The sequence below is a fragment of the Phoca vitulina genome, unplaced genomic scaffold (genome assembly GCF_004348235.1).
Source record: "Phoca vitulina isolate PV1807 unplaced genomic scaffold, GSC_HSeal_1.0 scaffold26, whole genome shotgun sequence".
NCBI lineage: Eukaryota > Metazoa > Chordata > Mammalia > Carnivora > Phocidae > Phoca > Phoca vitulina.
The window spans coordinates 18040246-18066600 of NW_022589729.1; the positions used below are offsets into that span (position 1 = coordinate 18040246).

At 45.6% G+C, this 26355-nt stretch overlaps 2 protein-coding genes across 5 annotated transcripts in view; both read left to right on the forward strand.

Annotated features, from left to right (window-relative positions):
- Positions 1 to 1675, forward strand: part of CFH (complement factor H) — a 92541-nt gene extending 90866 nt beyond the window's left edge. The window contains exon 13 of the mRNA XM_032422071.1: positions 1259 to 1675. Coding sequence (XP_032277962.1) covers positions 1259 to 1467 — 209 coding nt within the window. The 3' untranslated portion in view covers positions 1468 to 1675. The remainder of the gene's footprint in view (positions 1 to 1258) is intronic.
- A 4122-nt stretch (positions 1676 to 5797) lies between these two features.
- EIF2D (eukaryotic translation initiation factor 2D) lies at positions 5798 to 26250 on the forward strand. Of its 4 annotated transcripts, none has more exons than XM_032422129.1 (15): positions 5798 to 6024; positions 6966 to 7156; positions 8249 to 8332; positions 8847 to 8937; positions 11673 to 11780; positions 13411 to 13670; positions 14182 to 14299; positions 15941 to 15986; positions 16512 to 16615; positions 16733 to 16882; positions 17256 to 17345; positions 18065 to 18160; positions 19192 to 19312; positions 22198 to 22372; positions 26121 to 26250. In XM_032422129.1, exons 1-15 carry the CDS (start codon positions 5969 to 5971, stop codon positions 26165 to 26167), a joined length of 1737 nt encoding a protein of 578 aa, XP_032278020.1. In that variant the 5' UTR covers positions 5798 to 5968; the 3' UTR covers positions 26168 to 26250. The 4 variants fall into 4 exon arrangements, with proteins under 4 accessions (XP_032278020.1, XP_032278019.1, XP_032278021.1 ...); XM_032422128.1 differs by lacking the exon at positions 26121 to 26250 and adding an exon at positions 23903 to 26100; XM_032422130.1 differs by lacking the exon at positions 26121 to 26250 and adding an exon at positions 23903 to 26100 and having other exon boundaries at positions 16557 to 16615.
- Positions 26251 to 26355: the final 105 nt, after the last annotated feature.

A 26355-nucleotide genomic window follows, 5' to 3' on the forward strand; every position in this document is an offset into this window, starting at 1 on the left:
CAGAATGGGAGAAGACATTTGCAAATGACATATCAGATAAAGGGCTAGTATCCAAAATCTATAAAGAACTTATCAAACTCAACACCCAAAGAACAAATGATCCAATCAAGAAATGGGCAGAAGACACGAACAGACATTTTTCCAAAGAAGACATCCAAATGGCCAACAGACACATGAAAAAGTGCTCAACATCGCTCGGCATCAGGGAAATCCAAATCAAAACCTCACTGAGATACCACCTCACACCAGTCAGAATGGCTAAAATTAACAAGTCAGGAAACGACAGATGTTGGCAAGGATGCAGAGAAAGGGGAACCCTCCTACACTGTTGGTGGGAATGCAAGCTGGTTCAGCCACTCTGGAAAACAGTAGGTGGGTTCCTCAAAAAGTTGAAAATAGAGCCACCATGTGATCCAGCAATTGCACTACTGGGTATTTACCCCAAAGATACAAATGTAGGGATCCGAAGGGGTACGTGTACTCCAATGTTTATAGCAGCAATGTCCACAATAGCCAAACTATGGAAAGAGCCAAGATGTCCATCGACAGATGAATGGATAAAGAGGTGGTATATATATACAATGGAATATTATGCAGCCATAAAAAGGAATGAAATCTTGCCATTTGCAATGACGTGGATGGAACTGGAGGGTATTATGCTGAGCAAAATAAGTCAATCAGAGAAAGACATGTATCATATGATCTCACTGATCTGAGGAATTCTTAATCTCAGGAAACCAACTGAGGGTTGCTGGAGTGGTGGGGGTGTGGGAAGGATGGGATGGCTGGTTGATAGACATTGCAGAGGGTATGTGCTATGGTGAGTACTGTGAATTGTGTAAGACTGTTGAATTACAGACCTGTACCTCTGAAACAAATAATACATTATATGTTAAAAAAAAAAAGAAGAAGATAGTAGGAAGGGAAAAATGAGGGGGGGAATCAGAGGGGGAGATGAACCATGAGAGACTATGGACTCTGAGAAACAAACTGAGGGTTCTAGAGGGGAGGAGGGTGGGGAGATGGATTAGCCTGGTGATGGGTATTAAAGAGGGCACATATTGAATGGAGCACTGGGTGTTATATGCAAACAATGAATCATGGAACACTACATCAAAAACTAATGATGTAATGTATGGTGATTAACATAACATAATAAAATTTAAAAAATTTTTTTCAATAAAAAAATTCAAAAAAAATCTTTAAAAAACGTCTGAAATTCTGTTTTCAATGTTTTATCTTTTTTTTTTATCTTCAGAGGCCTGTACAGCATCAGAAGACATAATGAGAACACATAATATACGATTTCGATGGTCTTCTAAGAAAAAAATTTATTCTAAAACGAGCGATGTTATTGAATTTGAATGTATCCCTGGATATCGTATGAAGACCCCGCTGCATACATTCCGAGCCACCTGTCGGGAAGGGAAACTGACGTATCCTGAATGTTCGGTAATACAGTGGTGAAGATGCAGTCCTAAAATTAAAATATACATTTACTCAGAATTTTTCATTATCAATCCAATTCTCAGTTTATTTTGTCAAGTATTGTGTAACTCATTTATATTCATAAATCAGAAGTTGTATTAAATATTATGTGGATGATGTAATTATAATCAGAGAGATGAATAAATCACTTCTTAAAAGCACCTCATTAAAACTTGGCAAACCAAAATTCTTTGTGTCCTACTCATAAAATATCTATGGCAAGAAATTAGATTCAATCACTCCAGTGCCTACTTCCATCCATCTTTCCCTCTTTCTCATACCTTCTTCCATAACTTCTGGGGCTGCCTGAGACTCTCCATTTCAGAGGAAATGGTTGAAAATGCTTTTCTCCATCTTTAATATAATTTTACTTCAAAAATACATAAAAACATAACTATGTCATACCTATGTGAGTAATAAGATGTAAGTAATTATTAGCTTTTGCTTATCTACCAGATATAAGCAGTTATTATCTACTTTTGCTTATCTACCAAATGATGAAATGCAAGATCTTCTACAAGATGGCTATCTAGCACACATAAAAATTCAAACAAATCATAAAGAGAAATTAGAATCTAATTGGGTACATACCTAACTGTCATAATATAACATGAAAAGTGACCAAAAAAATCTGATATCAAGTATAAACACACACATGCACACACACACACAAATACATAGTATGCTTTGAACACACATAAATGTGTATAGAACAAAGATTGTCAGGAAGTACAATAAAATATTTATAATAACTACAGTTGAATTTAGAGATGCTAGGGGTAAGAGTTGGTGGTTAAGTCCTTAAGGCTCACCTGTATTTTCCATGTTTTCTATCTTTAATATGTACCAGCTTTGAACCACAGTAAAGGTGGTTATTTTAATGGGGTGCCTGGCAGGCTTATCCAGTGGAGTGTGCTCATGATCTCAGGGTCGTGAGTACGAGCCCCACGTTGGGTGGAGAGATTACTTAAATATGTAAATAAATCTTTTTAAAAATAAAATAAAATAAAGATATATTAAAAGTAAGGCAATATATGTTGAGAATTATGGGGACCTCTTTGGTAATGATCTTCAAATCTAATGACATCTTCATGATTTGATTTTGGAAACATTCAACCACAAGAGTCTGAAATATGATTTTTATGTTCATACATTTCAAACAACATAATTAGTTAAAATCACTTGACTGTAAACATTTTTAACTTCTCAAAAACATGAAAAATTTAAGATGAAAATAAAGATATAATTAAGGTAAATATATTTTAAGGTGATATCTTGTTACTTCATTTTGCATCAAATCAAGTGGCATTCTTAGAATGAGTAACCTGGCTGTCTACAATGGAGCCAGTTTATCTAAATCTGAATCACAAGTGACAGCCAGGTTTCTCATGTTTAAAGGACATTGTTACAATTGGCAAGTTATCTTTGCTGTTAATATTGGTATATATACTATTTCTCCAAAACCTTTCACCTAATACTTGTGGAATCTATTTAGGACACTTAACCTGTAATCAGTATAGCCTATAACTAATCATTTTCATTGTTGGCTGCAAAATAGTGATTTTTAAGACAAATTCTATTCTTTTTCTGCACTTATTAATTGTCTTATGTAAAGGTGAGTGTTAATTTGCCAACTCCTTAAACTTTTACCTAAAAAGATTTAGTAAATCTTTATTTTTGCTCTTTAATTTCCATTTTTGGAATAAGGACTTGATGATAGTGACCTGTGATGGCTTTAAAGATTTCTTTTTTTTTTTTTAACGTTCAATCAGCATGGATTCATGAATTTTTATTTATTCAATTTGTCACAAACAATTATAGTCATTATTCTTTGAAGCTCAAATTATCCCAAATTTGGCTAGTGAGTGCCTCTTGAAACTGGCTCCTGATTGCTTTGTTATACCCACTAGTCTTTGAGTGTTTTCATTTCTTTTTAGCACAACACAATGTTCCAGGCTCGCTGTATACTTCCCTGACCAACACCCATAATCATACAGCTTTCCAAAGAGGTCTGATTCTTTTTATTGGGAAATAGTGTTTGGAACACAAGAACTGTGTTATTGGTACTAGATGGGAATGTCATTAAATGTCTTTTTGCTTGTCAGAAATCTGAAATAGAAATGAAATTTAAAATTCATTGGCTCCTTTTGGATCTTACAATTCAGAGTTATAAATAATACAGGGCTAAGAAACCTTTAAATACACTTTCTGTCTTTTCTCTTTATTCATATATTCTTATATTTCTTATATTTCAGAATTTTTAAAAATAATATTAAGAGTATAATGCAAACATTACTATTAGCAGTTAAACTGCTGAATGAAGGTTAAAATGTCTTTGCATTTATTTTGTCCCAGGATGTTTGACTGTGAGTGTAATTACTCTCTTCAAAAATGACTTGAAATAATTCTTAACTCTGATTAATAGAGCTTTACACTTATTTGCATTAGTATTTTTTTTCAATTTTAGATTTTGCTTTTCTCTTTTAAGCTAAACTTAAAAATATGAAAAGCACCTACATTTTTAAAAAGATTTTATTTATTTATTTATTTCAGGGAGAGAGAGAAAGGGGGGATGAGCAGAGGGAGAGAAAGAAAAACTCAAGCAGACTCCCCAGCGGAGCATGATCCCAGTGTGGGACTCAATCTCACCACCCTGAGATCATCACCTGAGCCGAAAACCAAGAGCCAGACACTTAACCAACTGAGGCACCCAGGTGGTTCAAACACCTACAGGCTTCAAAAGTCAAAGTAATATGAGAAGTATGCCGAGTAGTCTTACTTCCATCAAATCTGTTCCCTCATTTAATAAAGTTATATTTTTATTAGTTTCTGACATCCTTCCAGTGTTCATTAATCTCCTTTTTTTATAGAGAAGGGAGATTATTTTACACATTTATCTATAATGTGTTTTTGTATTTATTTATTTAATTTTAGTATCTATTTCCAATATTCCCGTGAATAACCTTCCTCAGCAACCTCAGTAGCTGTGCTGCAATCGACCTAGTCAACAACACAGTCTGGCATCATCCCACCCCCAACACACACACACACACACCGGCGAAGTGTTGCTGGGGCTGGGGCCCAAAGAGAGAAGGTTCTGTGGCATTGTCCTGCTCTGGGCTCCTCTGACTTTGGCCTTGTGGCTGGGATGCTTCAGAATAAAAGTCTAGTGGGTCAGAAGTGTAGAAGGAACCCAAACTGGGGGCAGGGGGTGGGAGGCTAGGTGGGATTAGGACCCCCTCCAAGAATGGTGGTGGTGGGCAGACACTGTGGAAGGCCTCATCTTTGGACAGTCAATGTGGAATTTTTCTTTGTGTAACTGTGTCATCCAATCAAACAATTAGGATTTTTTTTTCTTGGTGGATGGACACTCTGCCCTTACCTTTTCATATGCAAAATTTAATTTAGTAGGTGCCCGAACCCCAGGTGCGCTCAGCAGCCCCTCTCAGGGAAACCCATCTCTCACCCCTGTCGGAGACTTTTTAAATATATTACTGGAAATCTGCAAAGCGCTGTGTAACGTTATCACATACATTACCTCAATCCTTTCTAATGGAAACCCTATGAGGTAGGTGTTACATCCGTATCTTTCAGAGAATGCAGGAGTTTCAGAAATAAGCCGTTGGCCCATGATCACATTGCTAGGGAAAAGCCAAACCATAATTTGAACCTAATCTGCCTCACAGATATTTTTTTTATAAGCAAGGTTATTCCTTTAGTTTTGGAAACAACCTCCCCTCTTCAAATAAAGCCTGAACTCAAAAATCAATAACGCTTTGAAAAATTTACCTAAAAGTGGCCAAAAATATTCGTAAGTAGCTTTGACGATCATTTGTAGTTTTCTTCTCATAACATGCGGGGCAAACCTGGGACAAGGGTGGATTCTCTGTTATTGTTATTATCATTTCACGTAAATTTAAAAACAAGGAGAAAAGCCTGAGACCTCTAGCGTACAATAAAATGTAAAGACTTTCATAAACAAAAGCCCTTCAAATAATTCGAGAGGCCTGCAAAACTAATAAAACACAAGAGTTCAATTAATTTTGTGGAGCTGAACTAAACTGAATGGCACAGAGGCTGACACAGTACCGACCGAACACAACCTAACACCGACCGAGTGGAAACTAACCGAGTCAAGGTTGCCACTACGGGGTCAACGGACACCTGCAGACGCCAGCAGCTCGCGCAGGCGCAGAGCCGGGCCGAGGGAGGGCGACCGAGAGGGAATCCGCCCCGCCTTCCCCAGGCCCCGCCCGCCCTGCTTCAGTTCCCGGCCTTGCCACTAGGGGGCGGCCGCGGTCCCCGCAGCGCCTGTAGCCGCGAAGCCGAGCGGCCCAGGTTTCCAGCCGGGCCCCTTTTCCAGCTGGGCCCCAGCATGGCTGCCCCCAGGGCTGCGGGTCGGGAAGCCTCCGCGTTCTCGTTTCCCTGACGGTCCCGGCTCCTGTGCTCTCCTTCCCCTCCCCAGGCCACTCGAGCAGACATGTTTGCCAAGGCCTTTCGGGTCAAGTCCAACACGGCCATCAAGGGGTCGGACAGGTGAGGGAGAGAAGGGGCCGGACAGGTGAGGGAGAGGAGGGGCCTGCTCCGCCCGCCGGGGCACCCAGACATTTCTCAGTGCAGAGGCTGGCCCACTGCCTCTCTGAGCTAGCTCAGCCGACCTGGGGTGGAGGCCGAGGGAATGTCCAGCCGGGGAGCGGGGGTGGGTTCGACTCATTTTGAGGGCGGAGATGGAGAGCAGGCCTGGTTTGTCTCCCCCGCTATCTTTTGGATATTCTAGTTAGTTCAAAGGAAACCGTAATTCAGCCAGCGCTTACTGACTGCGGTCTACATCAGGTGTTGAGGGTTCAAACACGAAGGATTACAGGTTCCCCGCCCTCCAAAGAGCCTCGAGTGCCTTAGGAAAAATCAGAGGGGCACCGAGAACTACAACTACGGGAGAAAAAGGATGTAGTGGTTACTTCTGGCAGGAGAGACAGATGGAGGGTGAAGTGGGAGAGAATTAAGGGCCATGTTTTAAGAACTGGGTCTGTTACACAGTGTTGCAGATGCTGATACCACGTTGCGAATTTTGGAACCAGTGTTCTCTAGTCACTCTTGGTGCCCTCGTAGAGCTTTTTAACCATAAACTGACAGATTCGCCAGGCAGATGTGAGGAAAGGGGTGGGTCCAAGGGCTAGGCATGGAGTCTGGAAGGTAGGGCTGGGTTTCTAGTCAGGCTAACCTGGTTACTCACTGGTTCTCAGTTTTCCTCTTTCTTTGTAAAACGGAAAGACTTGCCCCCAGGAATATGTGAAAATAGATGAGACATTGGATGAGAAAGAGAATAGGATGTTTTGGAAGAGTGTATGAGAATAGGGCATCATAAACCAGCTTTTCCTTGGCCCTTGTGATTTTATAGGAAGTCCTTCGGAGTCCTTCCTATTTATTAAAATCCGTCCAGGCAGGACTCACGCCAGGTATTGGTTTGCTTTCTGCAGGAGAAAGCTTCGGGCTGATGTGACCACTGCTTTCCCCACTCTTGGAACAGATCAGGTCTCTGCCTTAGTACCTGGAAAGGAAGAGCTCAACGTTGTGAAGTTGTATGCTCACAGAGGGGATGCAGTGACTGTGTACGTGTGTGGTGGTAACCCCATCCTATTTGAACTGGAGAAAAACCTATATCCAACAGGTATGTCAATAGGATGGAGATGGCCATTACTATTATCCTTGCCTAACATCTGTTTCTCCTTCTTTCTTTCACTAAACTGCCTTACTTAAAACGTGAAGTGCAAAATCTCCCAATATCATCCCTAAGGATCTTTTTGGACCCAGTGTCCCTAGAATTGGGTCTTTCAAGATCAAAAACTGCTACAGGAGGGAGAATAACAGGGCTAACACAAGAAGAGGATAAGTTGGCAAGGGACGTTCTGAGATGAAGGAATAATAATTCATAGTGGGTTAAGTAGGGATGGAGCAGAGGTCTTGAAAAGGGTGGGATTTCAGGACATGTAAAAAATATTCTTAAAACTTCATTAGCAGGATTTTCTTAAGAAACTGAAGAGATACGGTGATAGGAAGGAAGCTAGGTTAATTAAACTACATACCCAGCTGTCTTACTGATGTACTTCAATCGAGATAGCTCACAGGATTCTTTCTGAGGCTCTGCCCGGCTCTCAGGATCCTTTGCTTTCTCTCTTTGTCACAGATCTCAGACATTCAGTGTCCTTTTCTCTTTTCCGTAGCTGCTGACGCCTACTTTGTCACTTGGGGCTCTTCTCCCCCAAGCTTGGCTGCAGCGGCGCAACGCGGTCGCCTTTGGGTCCCTGTGCCCCCACTCCACTTGGCGGCTCTACGAACATAGGCCCTTTTTGATCTAAGGTTTTACTGCTAATCACTGTGAACACAGAGGGAATAAAAATAATAAACATGGGGAAGTTTCAACATTTCCTACAGGCTGGTGCCCTGTTCTTCGCTTACTTGCTTCTGAGGTCACAGATGGAATCCTCGTTGGGTCTCTGTCCCCGCTTTTATCTACCGTGCCCATTGCTGCTGCCGCATCCAGGTGGAACCGTAGGGGCCTCCCAGTCTCGAGTGACATCCAGTTTTTTAAGTATCTGCCTGCTTTAAGAAGGAAACCTCTTTGGGCCTCACAGCCTTCCCTCTAGCTTTGAGTTGAGTTTCTTTTCTATTTCTTAATTTAAGTGACCTTAGTGTTTGGCTTGCCAGTTCCCTAGGGGATTGACCTTTTGGCAATAAGTCTTTCTGTGTCTCTTTTTGGTAGTATACACCTTGTGGTCCTATCCTGACCTTCTCCCAACGTTCACAACATGGCCTCTGGTGCTCGAAAAACTGGTCGGGGGAGCAGGTAAGAGGATTTTCCTATATTCTGGCTATTGGCCAAAACCTACTTAGTAAGGGCCAACTACTTTAATAAATGCACCCATTTCCTGTATTCATACAATTGAAAAATGGAATTTTTCCCCCGTGTGTGTTTCCTCCCTCACTTGGCTGCTTCCATAAGGTCCCTGGGCCGCTAGGACCCTGTTGAAAGGCCTCAATAAGCTTCGTACTTTGCACTTAAATCGGAAAATGCTTTGTGAACCATATGCTATACTTTAAATCAATAAGCTAAATTTTGGAAAGCAGAATAAGAGATCATGGAACCTGACTGTCAGCTTGGTGCTTCAGTTTGACCACTAGCCCCCCCAAAGGGAAAAGGTCTGATGCTTAGGTTGCATTTCTTAATTTTCATTATAAATAACCTAGTTGATACTTCATAAGTGTTTGTTGGTTGAGTGAATGCATAAATGATGAAGTAAAACTTGGAATTGCTTAGAGGCAGAATGTGCGTTGTGATGCTTTTGTCTTGTTTGCCGCAGATCTGATGCTGCCAGGCCTGGTGGTGCCCCCTGCTGGTCTGCCGCGGGTACAGAACGGGGACCTCTGTGCCATCGCCTTGGTGGGGAACAGGTATGTGCCTGTCCGCTGGGCCTTTGGGGGAAGACTTAGGTGACACTGGGGAAGGGGGTGGGAAAGGACAACTTCCAAAGCTTATGGGTAAAGATTAAAAGAGAAAAATGGGTTCTTCTTCCCGAAGCAGAGAGTGGGCCATGGGGGAATGGCAGTGAGCCTGTGTGGGTGTCCACATAGCTCAGCTGAGCATATTTGCTGCTGTTTTTCTTTCTTTCTTAATAATTTTACATTTATGTAAGAGTTGCCAAGATAGTATAGAATTCTTACCCGGCTTCCTTTAATGATAATGTTTTATATAACTATAGAACAGTTATCAAAACTAAGAAATTAACGTTGGTACAATCCTATTAATACAATTGTAGACTTTGTTCATATTCCCTCAGTTCTTCCACGAAATGTCTTTTTTCCACTCAAGGATCCGATCTAGGACAGCACATTGCATTTAATTGTTGTGTCTTCTTTGTCTCTTGTCTGTGACATTTTCTTGGTCTTTCCTTGTTTTTCATGGCCTTAACACTTTTTTCTCCGTCATCCACATCATCATCCTTTTTTCTTTTTTAAAGATTTTATTTATTTATTTCAGAGAGAGAGAGAGGGCGTGCACGAGCTGGGTGAGGGGCAGAGGGAGAAGCAGACTCCCTGCTGAGCAGGGAGCCCTATGTGGGGCTCGATCCCGGCTTGATCCCGGGAATCCGAGATCGTGACCTGAGCCAAAGGCAGACGCTTAACTGACTGAGCCACCCAGGCACCCCTCATCATCCTTTTTATTCAAATTATTTTAATAGCTTTATTCAAATGTGGTTTTCATACTGTAAAATTCACCTATTTCTCAAATGTATAGTTCAGTGATTTGTAGTGTATTTGCAGAGCTGTTCAGCCATCACCACACAGCTTCTTTTTAAAAATAAATTAGGAAGTAATCATATAAACAGTTCTGAAAAATCAAACCCCCCTCACCCCAAAGCCCTTTGCTCCTAGAAGTATCATCTGATACATATATTGAGTGCGTGTATATGTTTGTGTATGAAAATGTATGATTTGGGTATGTATGTTTAAAAATACAAATAAACAGAACTATACTTTATATTGTTTTTTCACTTAAGATCAAGGGGCCATTTTCCACATCAGCAAGCTCAGTTATGCTGAGTCTTCTTACCTCCTACGTGGTGATGGACCTCCTACGTGGTCCTCTCCTAATGGACCTTGTGGTTGCCTCCAGTTTGTCTTCATCACGAACAGTCTTACTGATGCCTCTAGGGACACCAGTGCCATTATTTTTCCAGAGTGGATACTAAGAAGCAGAACTATTAGGCTAAAGATCAGGTGTATTTTTCTGCTGCCCTACAAGAAAGCTGTATCCATTTTCACTCCCACCTACAGGGTATGTGGAGCCTGTTTTCCTACACTCCACCAACACTGGATACAATGGGTTATTTTCATTTGTGTCATCCCGGGTGAGCAATGATAAATCATTATTTTGCTCATTGCTGCTTTGAGAGAGAAAAGAGAGACTGCAGGCACGGGAGGGGTCAGTGTTCAAAGATCTTAATGTTGCTACTCATGTTCTCCTGTTTTCCTTGAACCTTTTGGAACCAAGTACCTAGAAATGTTTCCTTCCTTGTTGAACTGGCACAACTTGCAGTTGAAAAGGTTGGTGGTGTCACTGCTTTCCTGTTATTCTATCCAGAACAGGAGAAAACTACAGAAATGTGTATTTGGCCTGCTTGGTTTGGCCTTTAGACTGTGTTGGGGGATGAAGCTTGAGAGTGGTTTGTGGCCGAGAATAAAGGTACAAGGAGGTTTATTAATAATACAAACTATTGTTCGAGACCTAAGTTTCTGAGCCATTGACTCCTCCAGAGGTGGAAGGAAAAGACCTCTCTTTTAGGAACTGAGAAAGAAACCAGATTCAAAGTTTCCGTGGCAGGAGTTGACCTCTGGGGACAGTCAGTGGGGACACCAGGTTAGCAAACATCTTTCTTAAGTTCAGGTTGGGAACTCTGCCCTTGAATCATCTCCCTTGTGCCCAGGTGACCCTGCCAGGCTTGTATGTCCCCCCACTGTTATCCAGTTGGTCACCCGTCCTTATGGGCAGTGTGTGGGCAATGCTTGAGTAACACTGGGCCAGAGGCGGTTTCTCATTTGGGCTTTGGAAGTTTTTGTAGTTACTGTAAATGTGATTGTTTTCGATCTTCTGGACACACCCAGTTCTTAGATTGCTCGTTACACAGAGCGAGGCCTGTTATAAAGAGCCAACTCAGAAGGAACCTCTCGAGTTAGTGCCACTGTTTATCTCTTCTCTCTTCCCTGAGGTATCCCACAGCCTCATTTATGGCATACAATTGTCCTTCCTTTTGAAGCTCTGTATAGGATGGCTAGGCCTTTAAGGTAGGGGAGGTAATTTTATAGTTTTGAAATTAAAGGGAACTTTAAATATCCTTGCAAGTCCTGCCTGGGTTTGATTCATTATAGGAATAAAAACAAACAGTGATAACGTCAACAGAGGAGTTATTTATACAGAAGAGGAATGTTTGGTCAAGGGATTTTTGAAAGTTGTATTTATAGGTAATCGGAAGAAAACTGAGGCTGGACTGAGTTTCGTTTTGTGATACAGGCGGTTGCTTCAGATTTGCAAATGTGGGGCTTTTAGCACATGAGTGGAAAGATGCCCCTGACATGTGCCCTTCTGAAAAGCTTTCCCTGACCCACGTCTCTGGCTTCCTCCTCCTCAGAGCCCCTGTTGCCATCGGAGTTGCTGCCATGTCCACAGCTGAGATGCTGACTTCGAGCCTCAAGGGAAGGGGCTTCTCCATGCTGCACACCTACCGGGACCACTTGTGGTGGGTCCTCTGTCTCTTCTGTTTTACAGAGAGCTGGGTGGGTGGAGAGGGCATGGGGCCTGGATTCACAAGTGAGAGTTTGGGGCCCTGCCATGTCTGTAGGCAAGTTGCTGATTCCAGACATTCATTTCTTCACTAAATGTGGAGGAAAAAATGGATGGATGGATTGGTTGGTTGGTTTAACTTTTTTTTTTTCTTGTTTGGGGAAGAAATTACAGAGAACTTTGATTATTTTCTAGGTGAACGGTAGAATCCTAGGCCTAGAAGAAGACCTTAGGGACTGTCTACTCTGCCTCTCCGCACTGTGATATTCTTTATTTTTATAGCTTCGGTAGATGCTGCCTTATCTGCCACCCACATTGAGGCATCTTCTTGCCTCACAGCGAGTGCTCAGAAATTCTCACTTCTGAATCCAAATCAAAGCAGAGTAGATCCTCAGGCACCACGGTCATAACCTGATCATTTTTCTGTTGTTCAGGTTTCACATTGCAGATCTCCTCCCCATTATGGAAGTCACGTTTTCTCACTGTAATAATTGCTTTCTAAAACCACATACTAGTTTCTTCTTTGGTTATTTTCTTGTCGTTTTACCAAAACAGTAAATAGGGCTTTTCTTGAAAGTGGTGTAGCTGTTCTTTTGGCCAAGTGTTGTGGCCTGTTGGTGTAGAGTCATCCTAACATTTCTAGCCCAGCCTTGGAGTTCCTCCTTTTATAAGGCTTGGCCAAAGCCCGCCCTGCTGGAGGAGGTACAACCGCAGTCGGGGTCTCCGCAGATGTTTGAGGGCTGCTTACCGATGTTCTCCAGACGCCCTGCTTTCTGTCAGTCTGCACAATGGCTGTCAAGGTCATGTTGCCCGAATTGTTCCACCGGTGGCTGCTTCAGTCCCCCTGCCCCCACCTTTTAAAAATATTTATGTACTTACCTCATCAGAATCGCTTAAACACATAGTCTGGCCTCACTATTCACAATACTATTGAGACTTGCTGCAGCCATTAGTGAAAACTCGGTTTGGTTTCCGTCATCTCGTGCTGCATGCTCCGTATGCGGCATCGCTTTTTTTCCTGTCTTCCTAAGGCTTAGTGGCATGAAAGCGTGTCATCACTACTGTGCAAGTTAGAGCGCATCCTGATAGAACACAGAGGCAACTGACTTGCAGTCCCGGAGCAGGCCGGGTGCTTATACTTTGTCATGTACTCTGAGCCTCGGATCGGATCTCACCAAACTCGTACTGCGGATGCATTTGCCGCCTTAAACTTTTGTTTTTGAATTCAAAATGGTTTTATTTTTAATTCACGTGAGGGGAATCCTTTTGGGGGCTTCTCTTTAACTGCTTTTTCTTTTATCTTTCTTTGTCCCCAGATGTGGATGAGTGATATTATTATTCCTTTGGGATAGGATAGGTTGGAGGCAAGAATTACTCTCCCCATTTCAGAGATGAGGAAGCTGAGGCATGGGATTTTTCTGGGCCCAGAATTGGGAATGGGGTTTAGATGAGAGCCCGGGCTCTCTGCCCTCCCCTGGACACCCCTGCCTGTGGCTCTCACTCTTTCCGGACTCCCAGCTGACCCTGACCAGGATCAGAGAATGCTGTGGCTGCCGCTCGGCGTTTCTGACGTGCAGTTTTTCCAGGCGATCTGGAGACAAGTCTTCTCCACCTTCCTTGGCTCCACTGGCCCTGGATCCCCCAGATCTCAATGAAGAGAAGGGGTCTGTCCAGGCAGACCCCGCCCTGCAGGGAGACGTGAGGTGCCTGACCCTGGAGGAAGAGGACAAGGCGAATGGCGAGGTTCGACAGCAGATGTGTGGGGAGAAGTCCCTGTCAGAAGCCTCAGAAGACCCCAGCGTCAGGGGCCTGAACCCAGACCCCACAGACAGGAAGAGCCTAAAAGGTATAGCTCTGGGAGTAGAAGGACCCACCTCCTCTCGATTTAGGAAACGTGTTCTACTCTGCTTTTGACCAGAGCGGTGCCGAAGCTCTAGAACGGCAAAGTCCTTATCTTTGGTGAGGGTGGTGATGCAGCCCTTTGACATCGCACCAGGGAGTCCTTGCCCCACAAGTCCTGCTTCCCGGCATGCCAGTGTGCCGTGGCGTTTGGACTGCTTCCAGCTACAGAGGCCTCCACGGTCTCTTCTGGTTCTGACTTCTCTGTCAGAGAAGCATTTGCTTCTGGCCGGAGGGGGGGGGGGGGGGGGGGCCCCTGGTGGCCGGACCCCTCCTCTGGGGTGTGCCCTCTTTAAAGGCTCAATGCTCAAGAGAGTCTGGGAGCTTTGGGACCCGGGAATGGGTTCCTTCCAGGGCTGAGGGGGTGAGGCAGGGGTGGAGCTGGGTGGGGTTTACTTATACTGCACCAGGCATTCTGTATCCTTCAGAAAAATATGGTTCTTGTCTTTTCCTTGCAGAGCAAATGGATGAACTGTTACAGCGATGCTTCTTGCATGCTTTAAAGTGCCAAGTCAAAAAAGCTGACCTCCCTTTACTCACCAGCACGCTCCTTGGCAGCCACATGTTCTCCTGCTGGTACGGAAGGCAGGGTGTGGGCCGCGGGGCTTTCTCTGGTGCATTGGTGGTGTGTCAGGACAGGATGGGGGAATTGGTTGAGGGACATGCTGTGGAAACAGTGGAGTGGAGTTGATCTGGCAAATAAATCAGGTCCTGAGTTTTAAAAACTTAAATTTTAGCCAGTGAAAGGTTGTTGAAGAAATGAAGGTTAAAATTCCCAAGATTCTCTGAGCACTGCCTCTGCTATGGTAATTCTGGGCCGGCTCGGCGTGAATCAGGCAGCACATCCTGTCCAGGAAGCATCCTGGGGCAGCCTTTTTGTCAAGAGGCTTCTTCCGGAACATTCAACCCCTTTACAGTTTCCCTGCAAAGTAGGTGGGCCACATTATATTGTATCAGGAGGAAGAGTCATTCTGGGGGGAGGCCATTGGGGTGGCCCCAAATACAGGCCACCAAGAGAGACAGTAATACATGTAGATAGAACCTGGGCTTTGGAAACAGCCATCTGGATGCAAATGCCAGTTCTCTAGGGTTTTGGAGCAAGGTGAATTTGAACTTGTTATCGGGCTTCTCTGAACCCGAATTTCCAGCACTTGTAGGATTGTTGTCAAGATTCACTGACCTCACATTTAATAAGCAGCCAGGAAAAATCCTATCAGGTTTGCTCCTTGATTGATATACCACAACTCAACTTTTCTCTTTTTGAGAATTTTGTTCTGTTTTTTTAAAAAGTGGTTTTGATGTAATTCTCTTCCTGCTTACATGTGGGCTCCTTTAAGGCGTCCTGTACAAGGTGGGTCTGGAGCATGTGGTGGGACACTTGGTAATTTCTGCTGACCTTGCTGGGTTATAAGTAACTGGGAAAGAGATCCTAGAATCTTCTCTGGGATAGAGGTTCTTAACCTGGGGCGGGTTCTAGAAGGACTCTCTATGAATCCCAAGGCTATTGCTTGCCACATTTTGAGAGAAGACTTAAGTTCTGAGAAGAGGGCCTGATTATGGCTTTCATGGGAACCTCCCCCCAAAAACTAACAGCTGTAGGGTGGGGGTTCACAAAGTCTTTCTCTCAAGAGCCAGATCTCGTAGGCTTTGCAGACCAGTCTCTGTTGCAGCTCCTCAGCTCTAGTGCGTCAGCAGACAGTAGATGAATGGCTGTGGCCAGATAGGGCCTACGGGATAGAGTGCCGGTCCTGCCCTTGGCCCAGCTGCCTCAGTGAGCTTGATGTTGGCAGGGTTCACCTTGAGGCGAAGCTTTGGAGGCCACAGGTGGTGGTCCAGTTCGAGAGGACTCTAAAGCTCTATCCAGTACAGGAGCCACTATCCACATGTGGCTATTTAAATTTAAACTAATTAAAATTAAATAAAATTTAGAATTTAGTTCCTCGGTCACATTAGTTGTGCGTCAAGTGCTTAACAGCCCACATGCAGCCAGTGGCTGCCGTGTTGGATGACAGGTAGAGAACATTCCGTGTTTACAGAAAGGGCAGTTACACAGCAGTGATCTAGGGTGTCCTAAAGTCGGTACCCTCTCGGCTGCCGCCCCTGGGCAGAGGGCTCTGGAATAGCAGCTTCTTTCTGAACATGGAGGAGGAAGGCTGAGGAAAAATGCCCTCCTCTCAGCAGCTTTGTTAGCTTCACTTGTTTTCCGTCTGCCACCAGCCCTGAAGGACGACAGCTGGACGTGAAGAAATCAAGCTACAAAAAGGTAAGCAGGTACCTTGTCTGCAGACCCACACAGAGAGATGTGTAGGCTTGCACGCGCCATGAGCTGGACGGACCCCGGGGAAGCCCCGTCTGTAGGGCTTGGGCTAGAACTAAGCTTTTTGATTCCAGGTATGGGGGGCGCAGGGGAGGGGGAAAGAAAACCCTCCCTGGGTTGAGGCAGTTGGGAGAGCACCCGCTGCCCTGTCCCCCTCCCGCCCCTTTGCATCTGCCCAGAGCTCTGGAAGCCTTCACCAGTCAGCCTCAGGGCGGGGCCTCCCGGTTCCCGGTTTGCTGAGGGCAGGGACTGTCAGGTGTCCATCCCCAGGAGCGGCCCCGCTCGGCGTGCGGCCCGTCGGGGGCTCAGAGTGGGCGTGGGGCCCGTGGAGTCCCTACCCGGCCTCTCTCCCCCAGCTCTCTAAGTTCCTGCAGCAGATGCAGCAGGAGCACATTATACAGGTGGAGGAGCAGAGCAGAGGGGTGCAGAGCGTGGGGCCCGTGGAGTCCCTACCCGCCCTCTCTCCCCCAGCTCTCTAAGTTCCTGCAGCAGATGCAGCAGGAGCACATTATACAGGTGGAGGAGCGGAGCAGAGGGGTGCAGAGCGTCGTGGCCGTGGACTGGAGGCACCCGAGGTGAGTGCGGGGCCTGCCCGCTGGAGCGCGGCCGCCGCAGGGCACCTGGGCCCCGGGCTGCGGACTGTCAGATGCTAGTGTAAAACGTGTTTTTTCTTTCCTTCTGCTGGGTTTCAGGATCACATCTTTCGTCATACCCGAGCCCTCCCCGACCTCCCAGACTATCCAGGCGGGTAGCAGGGATCAGCCCTATCACCCTCCAGATATAAAACCCCTCTACTGTGTCCCAGCCAGCATGACCCTGCTCTTCCAGGAGTCTGGCCACAAGTGAGTTTTTGGAGAGCAGCCCTCCTCTGCCTGCTTGGTGTTCCGGCCTGTAGTTCCTCTCAAGCTGAGTAGCCTTCCTCTGTGACCGGCAGAACCTGCGGCGCCCCTGGTCCCCCTTTCTCCCACATCCAGCTTCAAGCCTCCTTCCCCTGGGCAGTGTCTCTGACTAAACGAACAAGAGCAGGTGCCTCCCTTTCCTCCCTGTAATCATCCTTCACGAGGCCCTGCTCACCTCAGTCAGGAAAGGGAAGACAACAAAGCTCAAAAAGCCAAGGAAAGCAGCCTACTGAGCAGAGAGTGAGTCTTGGTATCTGCAGTTTGTCTCTTGGCACAGCACGAACTAACCCCCCGCCCCCTGTCACTTTTGACCTAGGAAGGGGAGCGTTCTCGAGGGTGCTGAGGTCCGGACAATCATCATCAACTATGCCAAGAAGAACGACCTGGTCGATGCGGACAACAAAAAGTGAGTGGCTGGGGAGCCCTGCTGAAGATCGGTCAATCCCTGACAGCACAGACTTGGATACACCTGTGGAGGATGTCTGGGATAGAGGGGAACGTAGGAGATCACAGCGTTTTTGAAAGAATCAAGACCAGTGGTTTCTAAACCATGGGCTGTGGACACCTAGACTTGTCCAGGGTGCTCGGATCCATATGTGGCATCAACACTGGCTGTAGCCTGAGGACATGGTAGCTCATAGACATCCACGATTGGTTTTCCAAATGCACATGCCCTTGTGAGGAATCAAGTGCAGCTTAGAAAAATTTTACTGAAGTCATCATGGCTTTTTGGTATCCTCTATTTTCTTAGTAAGTTGGCACAAAAGGTAACTACTAAATGAGCATTCCATTACCGTTTTTCTTTTTCACTTTCGAAAGACATCCCCATGATCAAAAAGTTGGGAACTAGCGGTCTGATCATGGTTAGGTAGCAGAACTGGGCCAAGAATCCTGGTGTGTGGATTTATCCCACTCCCCCCTCTACTGCTGGCTGCTCCCTTGTCCTTGGAAAACATACCGGACCTCCCATCCACAGGGTGCATCGCTTCATGGGCTCTGGTCCCTGAATTGGTTCTCGTGGTCCTGAATGACTACAAAGGACATAGAAGAGATGAATCCTGAGCTGGCCCTTGGGTCAGAAGGGGCGGGGCTGGCATTTCCTTATTGCCTCTTCTTTCCCTTTAGTCTCGTGAAATTGGATCCCATCCTATGTGACTGCATCTTAGAGAAAAATGAACAGCACACAGTCATGAAGCTTCCATGGGACAGTCTCCTGACCAGGTAGTGGGGATTGGCAGTCCCTCTCAAACGTTTCTATCCCCTCCCCTTATTGTCTATCCTTTGGACTTTAGAATCATCACTGCCTCAGTCTTTGACTTTCTCTCCATAATTCAACTGATACTAGTCTACATAAACACAGGCTTGGTAATTTTGATGTGGAGGATCCTTGGAATGGTTTGAGCCAACACAATATAGGAGAACTTAAAGGGAGAAAGAAAAAGAACAGTTAAAAATAAGAACTTCAAAAAGATTTAGAAGCAAAAAGAGGCTGGGAGAAATTGTCCTAAAGTCATCAAAGGAAAGACTCTATGCTCTTTCTTTTCCACAGAACAAAACTGAAAATAATTTCTATCAGGAGTTTGCAAACTACAACCCACAGGCCAAATCTGGCCTGCTACCTGTTGATGTAAATAAGCCACACCCATTTGTTCATTGTCTGTGGGCTGCTTTTGTGCTAACAACGGCAGAGTTGGGTGGTTGCACATACCCTGTGGCCCTTAAAGCCTAGAATATTTCCTGTCTGGCCCTTTATAGAAAGTTTGTACAATCCCAGTATATATGATACCAAGAGAAAATCTGGTTAGATGAAAGGTAGACATTCTTTGTGGTAAAGGCTTTCTCTAGAAGATGAGTCGGAACACGTCACAGATGGGAAGCAGCACTTTACCAGGCTGGGTACGTGAGAGTCTTGAGACAGGAAGTCAATTCCCCAAGGCAGCCTGGGCAGAGTGTCAGAAGACCAGGCCACTGGACAGTTTCCAGGGGCTCAAGTCACTGATGAATCCCTTCCCTGAATCCCTGGGCCTTGACTTTGGCCATACTTCGGGGATCTTTAAAAAACATATATGCCTAATCGGAGTTTCTGATTTAATTGGCCTTGGATGCAGCCCCCTAGGTGAGGTCAGTGATTCCCAGTGCAGCCTGGGGCAAACCGCTGCCTACGCTCACACCCAGCTGCCGCTAGCAGTGGGGAATGAGGAGATGATTTCTGTTGGCTTTATCAGTCTGTAGCTCACGAACTCCTGTTTCAGATGTTTGGAAAGATTGCAGCCTGCCTATCAAGTGACCTTTCCAGGACAAGAGCCCGTTATGAAGAAAGGCAAAATTTGCCCAATTGACATCACCCTAGCGCAGAGAGCGTCTAATAAAAAGGTAATTTTAAAAAAGACACAATGTTGAGGGGCGCCTGGGTGGCTCAGCTGGGTTAAGCGTCTGCCTTTGGCTCAGGTCATGGTCCTGGGGTCCTAGGATTGAGCCCCGCGCTGGGTTCCCTGCTCAGCAGGGAGTCTACTTCTCCCTCTCCCTAAGCCCCTCCCCCTGCTCGTGCTCTCTCTCTCTCCCTCTCCCTCTCCCTCCCTCCCTCTCTCCCTCTCTGCACGCTCTCTCAAATAAATAAATAAAATCTTTAAAGAAAAAAAAAAAAAAGGACAGTGTCGGAAGATGGTGATTTAATATCCCTGCTAAGTTCTAGTCTCTCTAATGTGATTGGAGGTATGTATGTATTTATTTATTTTTTCATTCATTCATTCATTTTTAAAGATTTTATTTATTAGAGAGAGAGAGAACGAGAGAGAGAGTGCACAAGCAGGGGGAGCTGCAGAGGGAGAGGGAGAAGCAAACTCCCTGCTGAGCATGAAGCATGACATGGGGCTCCATGCCAGGACCCTGGGATTATGACCTGAGCCAAAGGCAGATGCTTAACTAACTGAGCCACCCAGGTGCCCTGTGTTTGGAGGTTTTTAGATTTTGGCCTCAAACACCGCAAAGATTGTTTATGGAACAGCCATGTTTGTGTGAGTGGGCTGGGCCCTGTATAAAACAGGCAGAGCTGGCCCTCTCACCTCCTACCCTCTAGGATTTTGTGCTAGGACACTTGCTAGAGCCTAGTTACAAAGGTAAACAAGATTTTGTTTTTATTTTTTTCCTAGACCTGTTACGGGCTTTCAGCTCTTACTCATTCTATTACCTCTTGGGCCTTGCTCAGGGAAAAACAGCTTATAAAGAATTGCTGAAGGAAGTGAGTGTGTGTAGCCTGGCAACACAGAGTCCTAAGTAGCTAATTCTATCTGGCCCAAGTGTGTGAAAAGCTGTCCTTGGGAAAAGGAGTGCACTTAATGCTGAGATGCCTTGAGAAGACAGAAATAGGATTATTGGATGGAAATCCCAAGCAGACAGACTTGGGTTCCAGATAAAGAACTTTCTAGTGTTTGGGTTATGCGAGTGGGCTTTAGCATTAGAGATATGGGCTCAAATGTGACCTTTGCCTTGCTGCTTGTCCTTGAGAAAGTGAATGTTTTTTTGCCTGAGTTTTCTTATATGAAAAATGGGGATAATACCCACCATATAAGGCATTGTGAGGGCCAAATGAAGGAAATACATGGGTGAAGCACTTAGAATAGTACTTGGCATTTAAGCAGTGAGTAAATGAGAACCAATAATGAGAACCTCAATAATAACTAGCAATAGCCACTATTTCCTGGGTGTGTAATTATGTGTCAGACTCTGTCCTAAGCAATTTCTGTATATACAGGTTTCCCCCGCTAGCTGAAAGTGGAGCATTCCTATGAAACCTTTTGTCAGCTGAAATGGGGTAAAGCAAAGAAGCAATTACCATGACTTTATATGGAAAAATTTTGAGCATTCCCAGACCCCAAAAAATAACTCTCTTAGGCTTTTCTGATACGTCAGGACACGTCTTGCTAACGGATGCACAGAATAACTGGAGATAAAGCACAGATGCTCCCAGGCACAGTTCAGAGATCTGGGGGCTGGGCGCTGAGGTGCTGAGTGTCGTCCCCGGGGCAGGAGCTTGGCGGGGGCCCCCCTCTCGCTGCTGCTCGGGGTGCGCGCTGCCTCTGTGAGGGCTCCCTGCAAAACCAGTGCTGAGCGCTATGTTCACTTTTCACCTTTCTTTGTAAGAGTGAAACCCTCCGGATTTCTTTCAGTTAGCAAAAAAAAAGTACTAATGTAGGTCTTTTCATAAGAGCGAAGTGGTGTACCGTGAACTTTGAAAAAGCAGGGGACATTTGTACTAGCTTATTGAAACACTATTAATATTAACGGTAACAGTTAGAATTGTCCCAAATTAAAACTGGTGCTTTCCAAAATAGGGAGTTCTTGTCTGGAGGTCTGCAAGCAACAATTGGGTGACCACTTGTTGGGGGAAGATGTAGTCCAGAGTGCATACATCAGGGAATAGATGTGACCTCTAATGTCTTATCGATTCTGAGGTTCTCTGGGGCTGGAGTCCCTTGACAAGCCTGGGTTATTTGGAACCTATGACTTTATTGAAAGCAGCCCTTCCCAACCCATTCCTGATGGTAACATACTCTACTATCTCTAGTCATGAATTCAAGAGAACTTGTCTCAAAAAGGGAAGAATTGTGACTTTTTTTTAAGTGTCAGTGTTTTTTTTTTAATCTCAAAATCACATATATGTCATTTGTGAAGTTGATAATAGAAAAATATTTGTGTTCCTGATGAGATGCTTGATATTAAGGAATTATTGTCCATTTATTTTTAGGTATGATGATGGTTTTGTCTTTATGTTTAAAAGAACCCTTATCAAAAAAAATAAATAAAAAATAAATAAAAGAACCCTTATCTTGTAGAGATAAGTACTAAAGCATTTGTAGATAAGATGATCTGATGTTTAGGAGGATTTGCTCTAAAGCAATAGGGACAGGGATATAGGTGAATTGAGGTTGGTCATGAGTCGATAATTGTTGAAATGATGGGAACATAGGAGCACAGTATTCAGTTCTACTTTTATTTATGTTTTTAATTCTCCATAACAAAAAGCCTTTTTTAAAAAAGTATGTTACAGGTGGGATAGAGAGTATTCCACTAAGTATGTAACACAGGTATTGGATGGGACGGAAAGAATCAGTAAGTATAAAAATAAACGATGTGGATGAAAAGGGCCCATGGTTGTCGGGACGGTGAACGCGGCGGGTGAAGAGGCTGCAGAGGCTCTAGCAGGCCCTGTGGAGGGGAGGGCATGCGGTCCCCCCACCACCTGTCTTCTGTCCCCGCAGGTGACTGTGGTCCGGAACTTGGAGGCCTACGGTCTGGACCCGTACTCGGTGGCGGCCGTGCTCCAGCAGCGGTGCCAGGCTAGCACGACCGTCACCCCTGCCCCTGGGGCCAAGGACGGCCTGCAGGTCCAGATCCAGGGAAACCAGGTCCGTCATCTCAGCCGGCTATTACTTGGTGAGCATCTCCTCTGGAGAAGAAGCGCGGGTCTGACTTGGCCAGAAACCTTCCCACCAACTCAAGCCCCTCTAGTCATCACAGCCGTAAATATGTATGTGTCTGTGGCCGTCAGTGTGTAGTGAGGGGCCGGCAAGAGACAGAGCTGATATTTGCGCCAGATGCTTTGGCCCCCAGAGTCAGTGCTCTCTCCACCATACTACTGGAGTAGTTTTCTTCCTGGTTTTCCCTTTTATAGAGCATCCCAGCCATGCTGGGTACTTTGCTGGGCTTTTTGCAGGCACCGTCTCTCCTCATCATAACGATGTAGCAGAACTGTTTGTGTTTTGCAGCTGAGGAAGCCGAGGCTCAGAGAGGCTCAGTCCCTTGCCCTCGGATACTCAGCTGTTCAGCGCTGCAGCTGGGCTCCGGACTTGGCTTTGTCAGACCCCAGAGCCTAAGTTCTTTCTCCCAACTCTGGGTCACCCAGCCTCCGGCTTGTCCTTGATTCATGTCCCCTCTGCCTGAGTCCGCTTTGCGTCCCTCTCCTCTCAACACTCCTCGTGCCGCTCCAGTGCCTTCCGAACAGGCCCCTGTGCTCGATAAATCAGACCCTCCCAGTCCAACTCCCGTTCCCCTCGAGCTCTCTCCGGCAGCTCCCACCACCCCCCCACCCCCGCCTCAGGCCTCAGCCGCACTGTTGTCCTCACTGTTCCCCATGCACACTCGGTGCTTGTGTCCCTGTTCCCTCGCGCACTGTGCCCTCCCACAGCCCACGTCTGCCCAACGGAGGGCCTCATCGGCCCAGCTCAGGGGTCCCGGGAAGCCTGTCTCAGAGTATGTCCCATTTTTTCTGTCCTTAAATTAGCATTTAAAATATTGCCTATGTGGCACTTTCTACTTGTGTTTGTTTTTCTGGTTAGTGTCTGCCCCTTGACCAGTTTTTTCTAATGTCTGAACCCCCTGCTAGACTGAGCAACTTAAGTCAGAGACCTTGCCTTCTTCATCCCTTTTTCACGCTCAGGGCCTGGCACATAGTGAATGCTCGATTAGCACATGTATTTTAGGGCCTAAGGCAGTACCCTGTAGTAAACTTTTGGAGTTGACCCCTTTAAGTGAAGAACCCGGTAGGAGGTGCTGAGAAGAAATACAGAGGAAAATAGACAAGCACATGACTGAACGCAGATGAACACGTTCTCTCTCCTGAGAAAATTATGAATGCCTCAAGTATATCTAGAAAGTGGCTCTCAGAGTGAAAATTGCTAAAATACACACATCAGCCATGAGGTGTAAGGATAAATGGCCCATCCCAGACAACTGCCCAGAGGAGCTGGGTTCGAGCTGGGTGTGGAAGAGCAGGTCACGGGATGCGGGTTGACTGAAGAGAAGTTGATAATGGGAATGTGCGCACAGTGGGGCCGGGGGTGGGAGGTAGCCATGTGGGTCAGGGCCCATGGGGGTCGGGGCCAACGAGGGACGTTGTGACACAAAGCATAGGTGGTGTTGGGGAGGGCATGCCCCACTTAGGAGTTTCTGCTTTTTGGATTGTAGAAGACTATCAGCTTCCTCGAAAACACATCCAAGGCCTAGAAAAGGCCCCCAAACCCGGCAAGAAGAAGTAACAGACTCCTGTTTCATGTGGTCGATCCAGTGGAAATCCAGGCTCTGGGCTGGTCATTTATACGAGCATTTTCAGCTTTTGCAAATGAAAAAATATAATTCTTTACCAAAATAAATTTTTATTCTAATCTAAATCTGGTTTCCTCCACTTAGCTAGACTGTTGTACTACATTTTCAAGTCATACGTCAGTTTACATCGACAGGAGAGGTGGTAGTGGAGTGGCTTTTCTATTCATGTGATTTCAGTGGTTTTAGTTCCTTTCCTGCTTTCAGGGCAGGTGGCTCATCCAAAGCTCAGGCAGGTAGGACCTTGTGTTTTGAAAGCCCTCTAGCAAATAGTCCACAGCCTCTTGCTCATCTGTTCCTACCCGCTAATTAACGTCCTTGCCCCAAAAGAGTCCCCTCACATCTCTAAAGAGTTAGTCGCCCAGAAGCAGCACTCAGCTGTTCTCTGCCATCAAGCCAGGCCAAAGAAGAAAGGCTTGGCTCTGAATGGCAGCAGCATTCCGGCTGGACAGGTAGAAGAAATCATGAAAGCATCTGGATTCCCCTGCACGATTCTTCCCCCGCGCTGGCACGCTGCCGCCCGCCGTAGTAAATCGTGAGGTGGCTTTGTTACAGGAAAGAGTCTTATCCAACTTTTGGGGGCTCGTGGAAGAGGTCTTCAGTTGGTCTTCAGAGAGTCTGTGAACTCCCTGAAATGGTGTGCAGGATTTTGTATGCTCCTTTTCCCAAGAGAGGTTCCCATGCTTTTGTCACGTGCCCAGCGGGATCACTTGCTGCCAGAAGGGTTCAGAAGCACTGCTCTGGTCCCTGCTTAGTTCCTGGGAGTCACTTCTGTGACCAAAGCACTCCTTGTACAAAAGGAAGGAGTGAGAGCTGAGCTGAATTCTTCTAGAGTTTTTTGGTTTTACCATCAAAAAACAATTAGAGTTTACTTTTTTTTTCTTTCTCATCCCCCCCCTTTTTTTTTTATAAATCAAGATAAGAAACACTTGAAAATATCCACACTATTCACAAATAACCCATCTGGGGCTAGAAAGGAAGAAAGGGATTGTTATGAAAGTGCGTGTGTGACGCTTCCTACCTTTCGTTATTAGACCTAGAATAACAGTCCTTGTCACTAATGACTCACTGTAAGTAAACTCCTTAATTTTACTAATCCTCTCTCTGCCAGCATGAGCCTATGGAACTGAGGAAGGGATTTTTGGAAATTAACTCCAAACAAGATTCTATGACATAGAACCTTTGGACAGACAGTTTGATCTGAGGGAGTGTGGTATGTATAGTCGTAATGGAATATGGTCCTTATATGAACACAGATAACGTGTAGTACTTTGTAAGTTTCTTTCACAAACATGATTTACCTTGCACAAATTGATTGGAGGCTGAGAGAGGTCGTGTCTCGCCTTGTTGATCTCTGTTAAAGACACAAAGCCAGTAAACAGCAAGGGTGGGTCTAGAATGCACTTCCACTCCGGACTGTGGTTTACCTCAGAGTTCTGCTAAGATCGTGCTGTCAGGACCTGTGCTTTGAGTGGTTTTTCCAGTAACAATGACCCATTTGGGCCTTCACTCTCCTCCTCAGGAACACCATAGGCACGTGTAAGAAGGCTGGGGAAGGTTAGGCTGTTGAATGGATTTTTTTTTCTCTGTGCTAAGCCCAACCGTCTCTTTCAAGGTCAAATTAGTAACTTTGAACTTAATCCCATGATGTTACCGAATGAGTTGCAGTGAAAAGCAGAAAATGGTTCATGGCCAGGTTTTGGCGAAGTTATTAAAAGACCTACTTCTTGGAGGTCTAGGCGAACAGATGTTACAGACAAGCCCGATTCTCGGATAATTTTAGGAATGTCTATTGGATGGAGGTAGGGAGTGAGCTGGCTGCGCTCTGACCAGCCTCTGCGGCCCAAGGGCCCCCGTTCAGCGCATTACGCGTGCTCCCTCCTGGAAGGCGGGCAGCAATTTCTTCTTAATAACCTTACGTGGTTATTTCCGTGATGACAGAGCCGTTCCTCTGATGGAAGTTAGATAATGCTGTTGTGAAAGGACTGTTTCACTCGCCTCATCTAGCCTTCCCCCCTCTAGGTGAGGTGACCTTAAACTCTGAGAGATGCATCCTGTCTGTCTTATTTTTAAATAATTCCAGACAGGGAAGAATCATCGTCCACCTCAGTAGTCTGTCCTGATGCTTAATCATCCTTGGCTCCAGAAAGCCCCTCCTCTCTTCTCACTCTACAAGGATCTCCTTCTAGAACACATCCCCTTTCCTCTCCTGCTCTGTGGGCTAGCTCAGCAGCTGGGCACCTGGGCAGCACCCTCCGGCCCACGCGCTTGGACAGGTTTCTCAAGATTGACCAGCAGCCTTCACTCCTCTGTTCGCT

Coding starts and splice junctions, on each gene's coding strand:
- EIF2D (XM_032422128.1), top strand. CDS start 5,969: ATGTTTGCCAAGGCCTTTCGGGTCAAGTCCAACACGGCCATCAAGGGG. Junction 13,671..14,181: donor AGACAGGAAGAGCCTAAAAG/GTATAGCTCTGG, acceptor TTTTCCTTGCAG/AGCAAATGGATGAACTGTTA. Junction 16,883..17,255: donor TTCCAGGAGTCTGGCCACAA/GTGAGTTTTTGG, acceptor CTTTTGACCTAG/GAAGGGGAGCGTTCTCGAGG.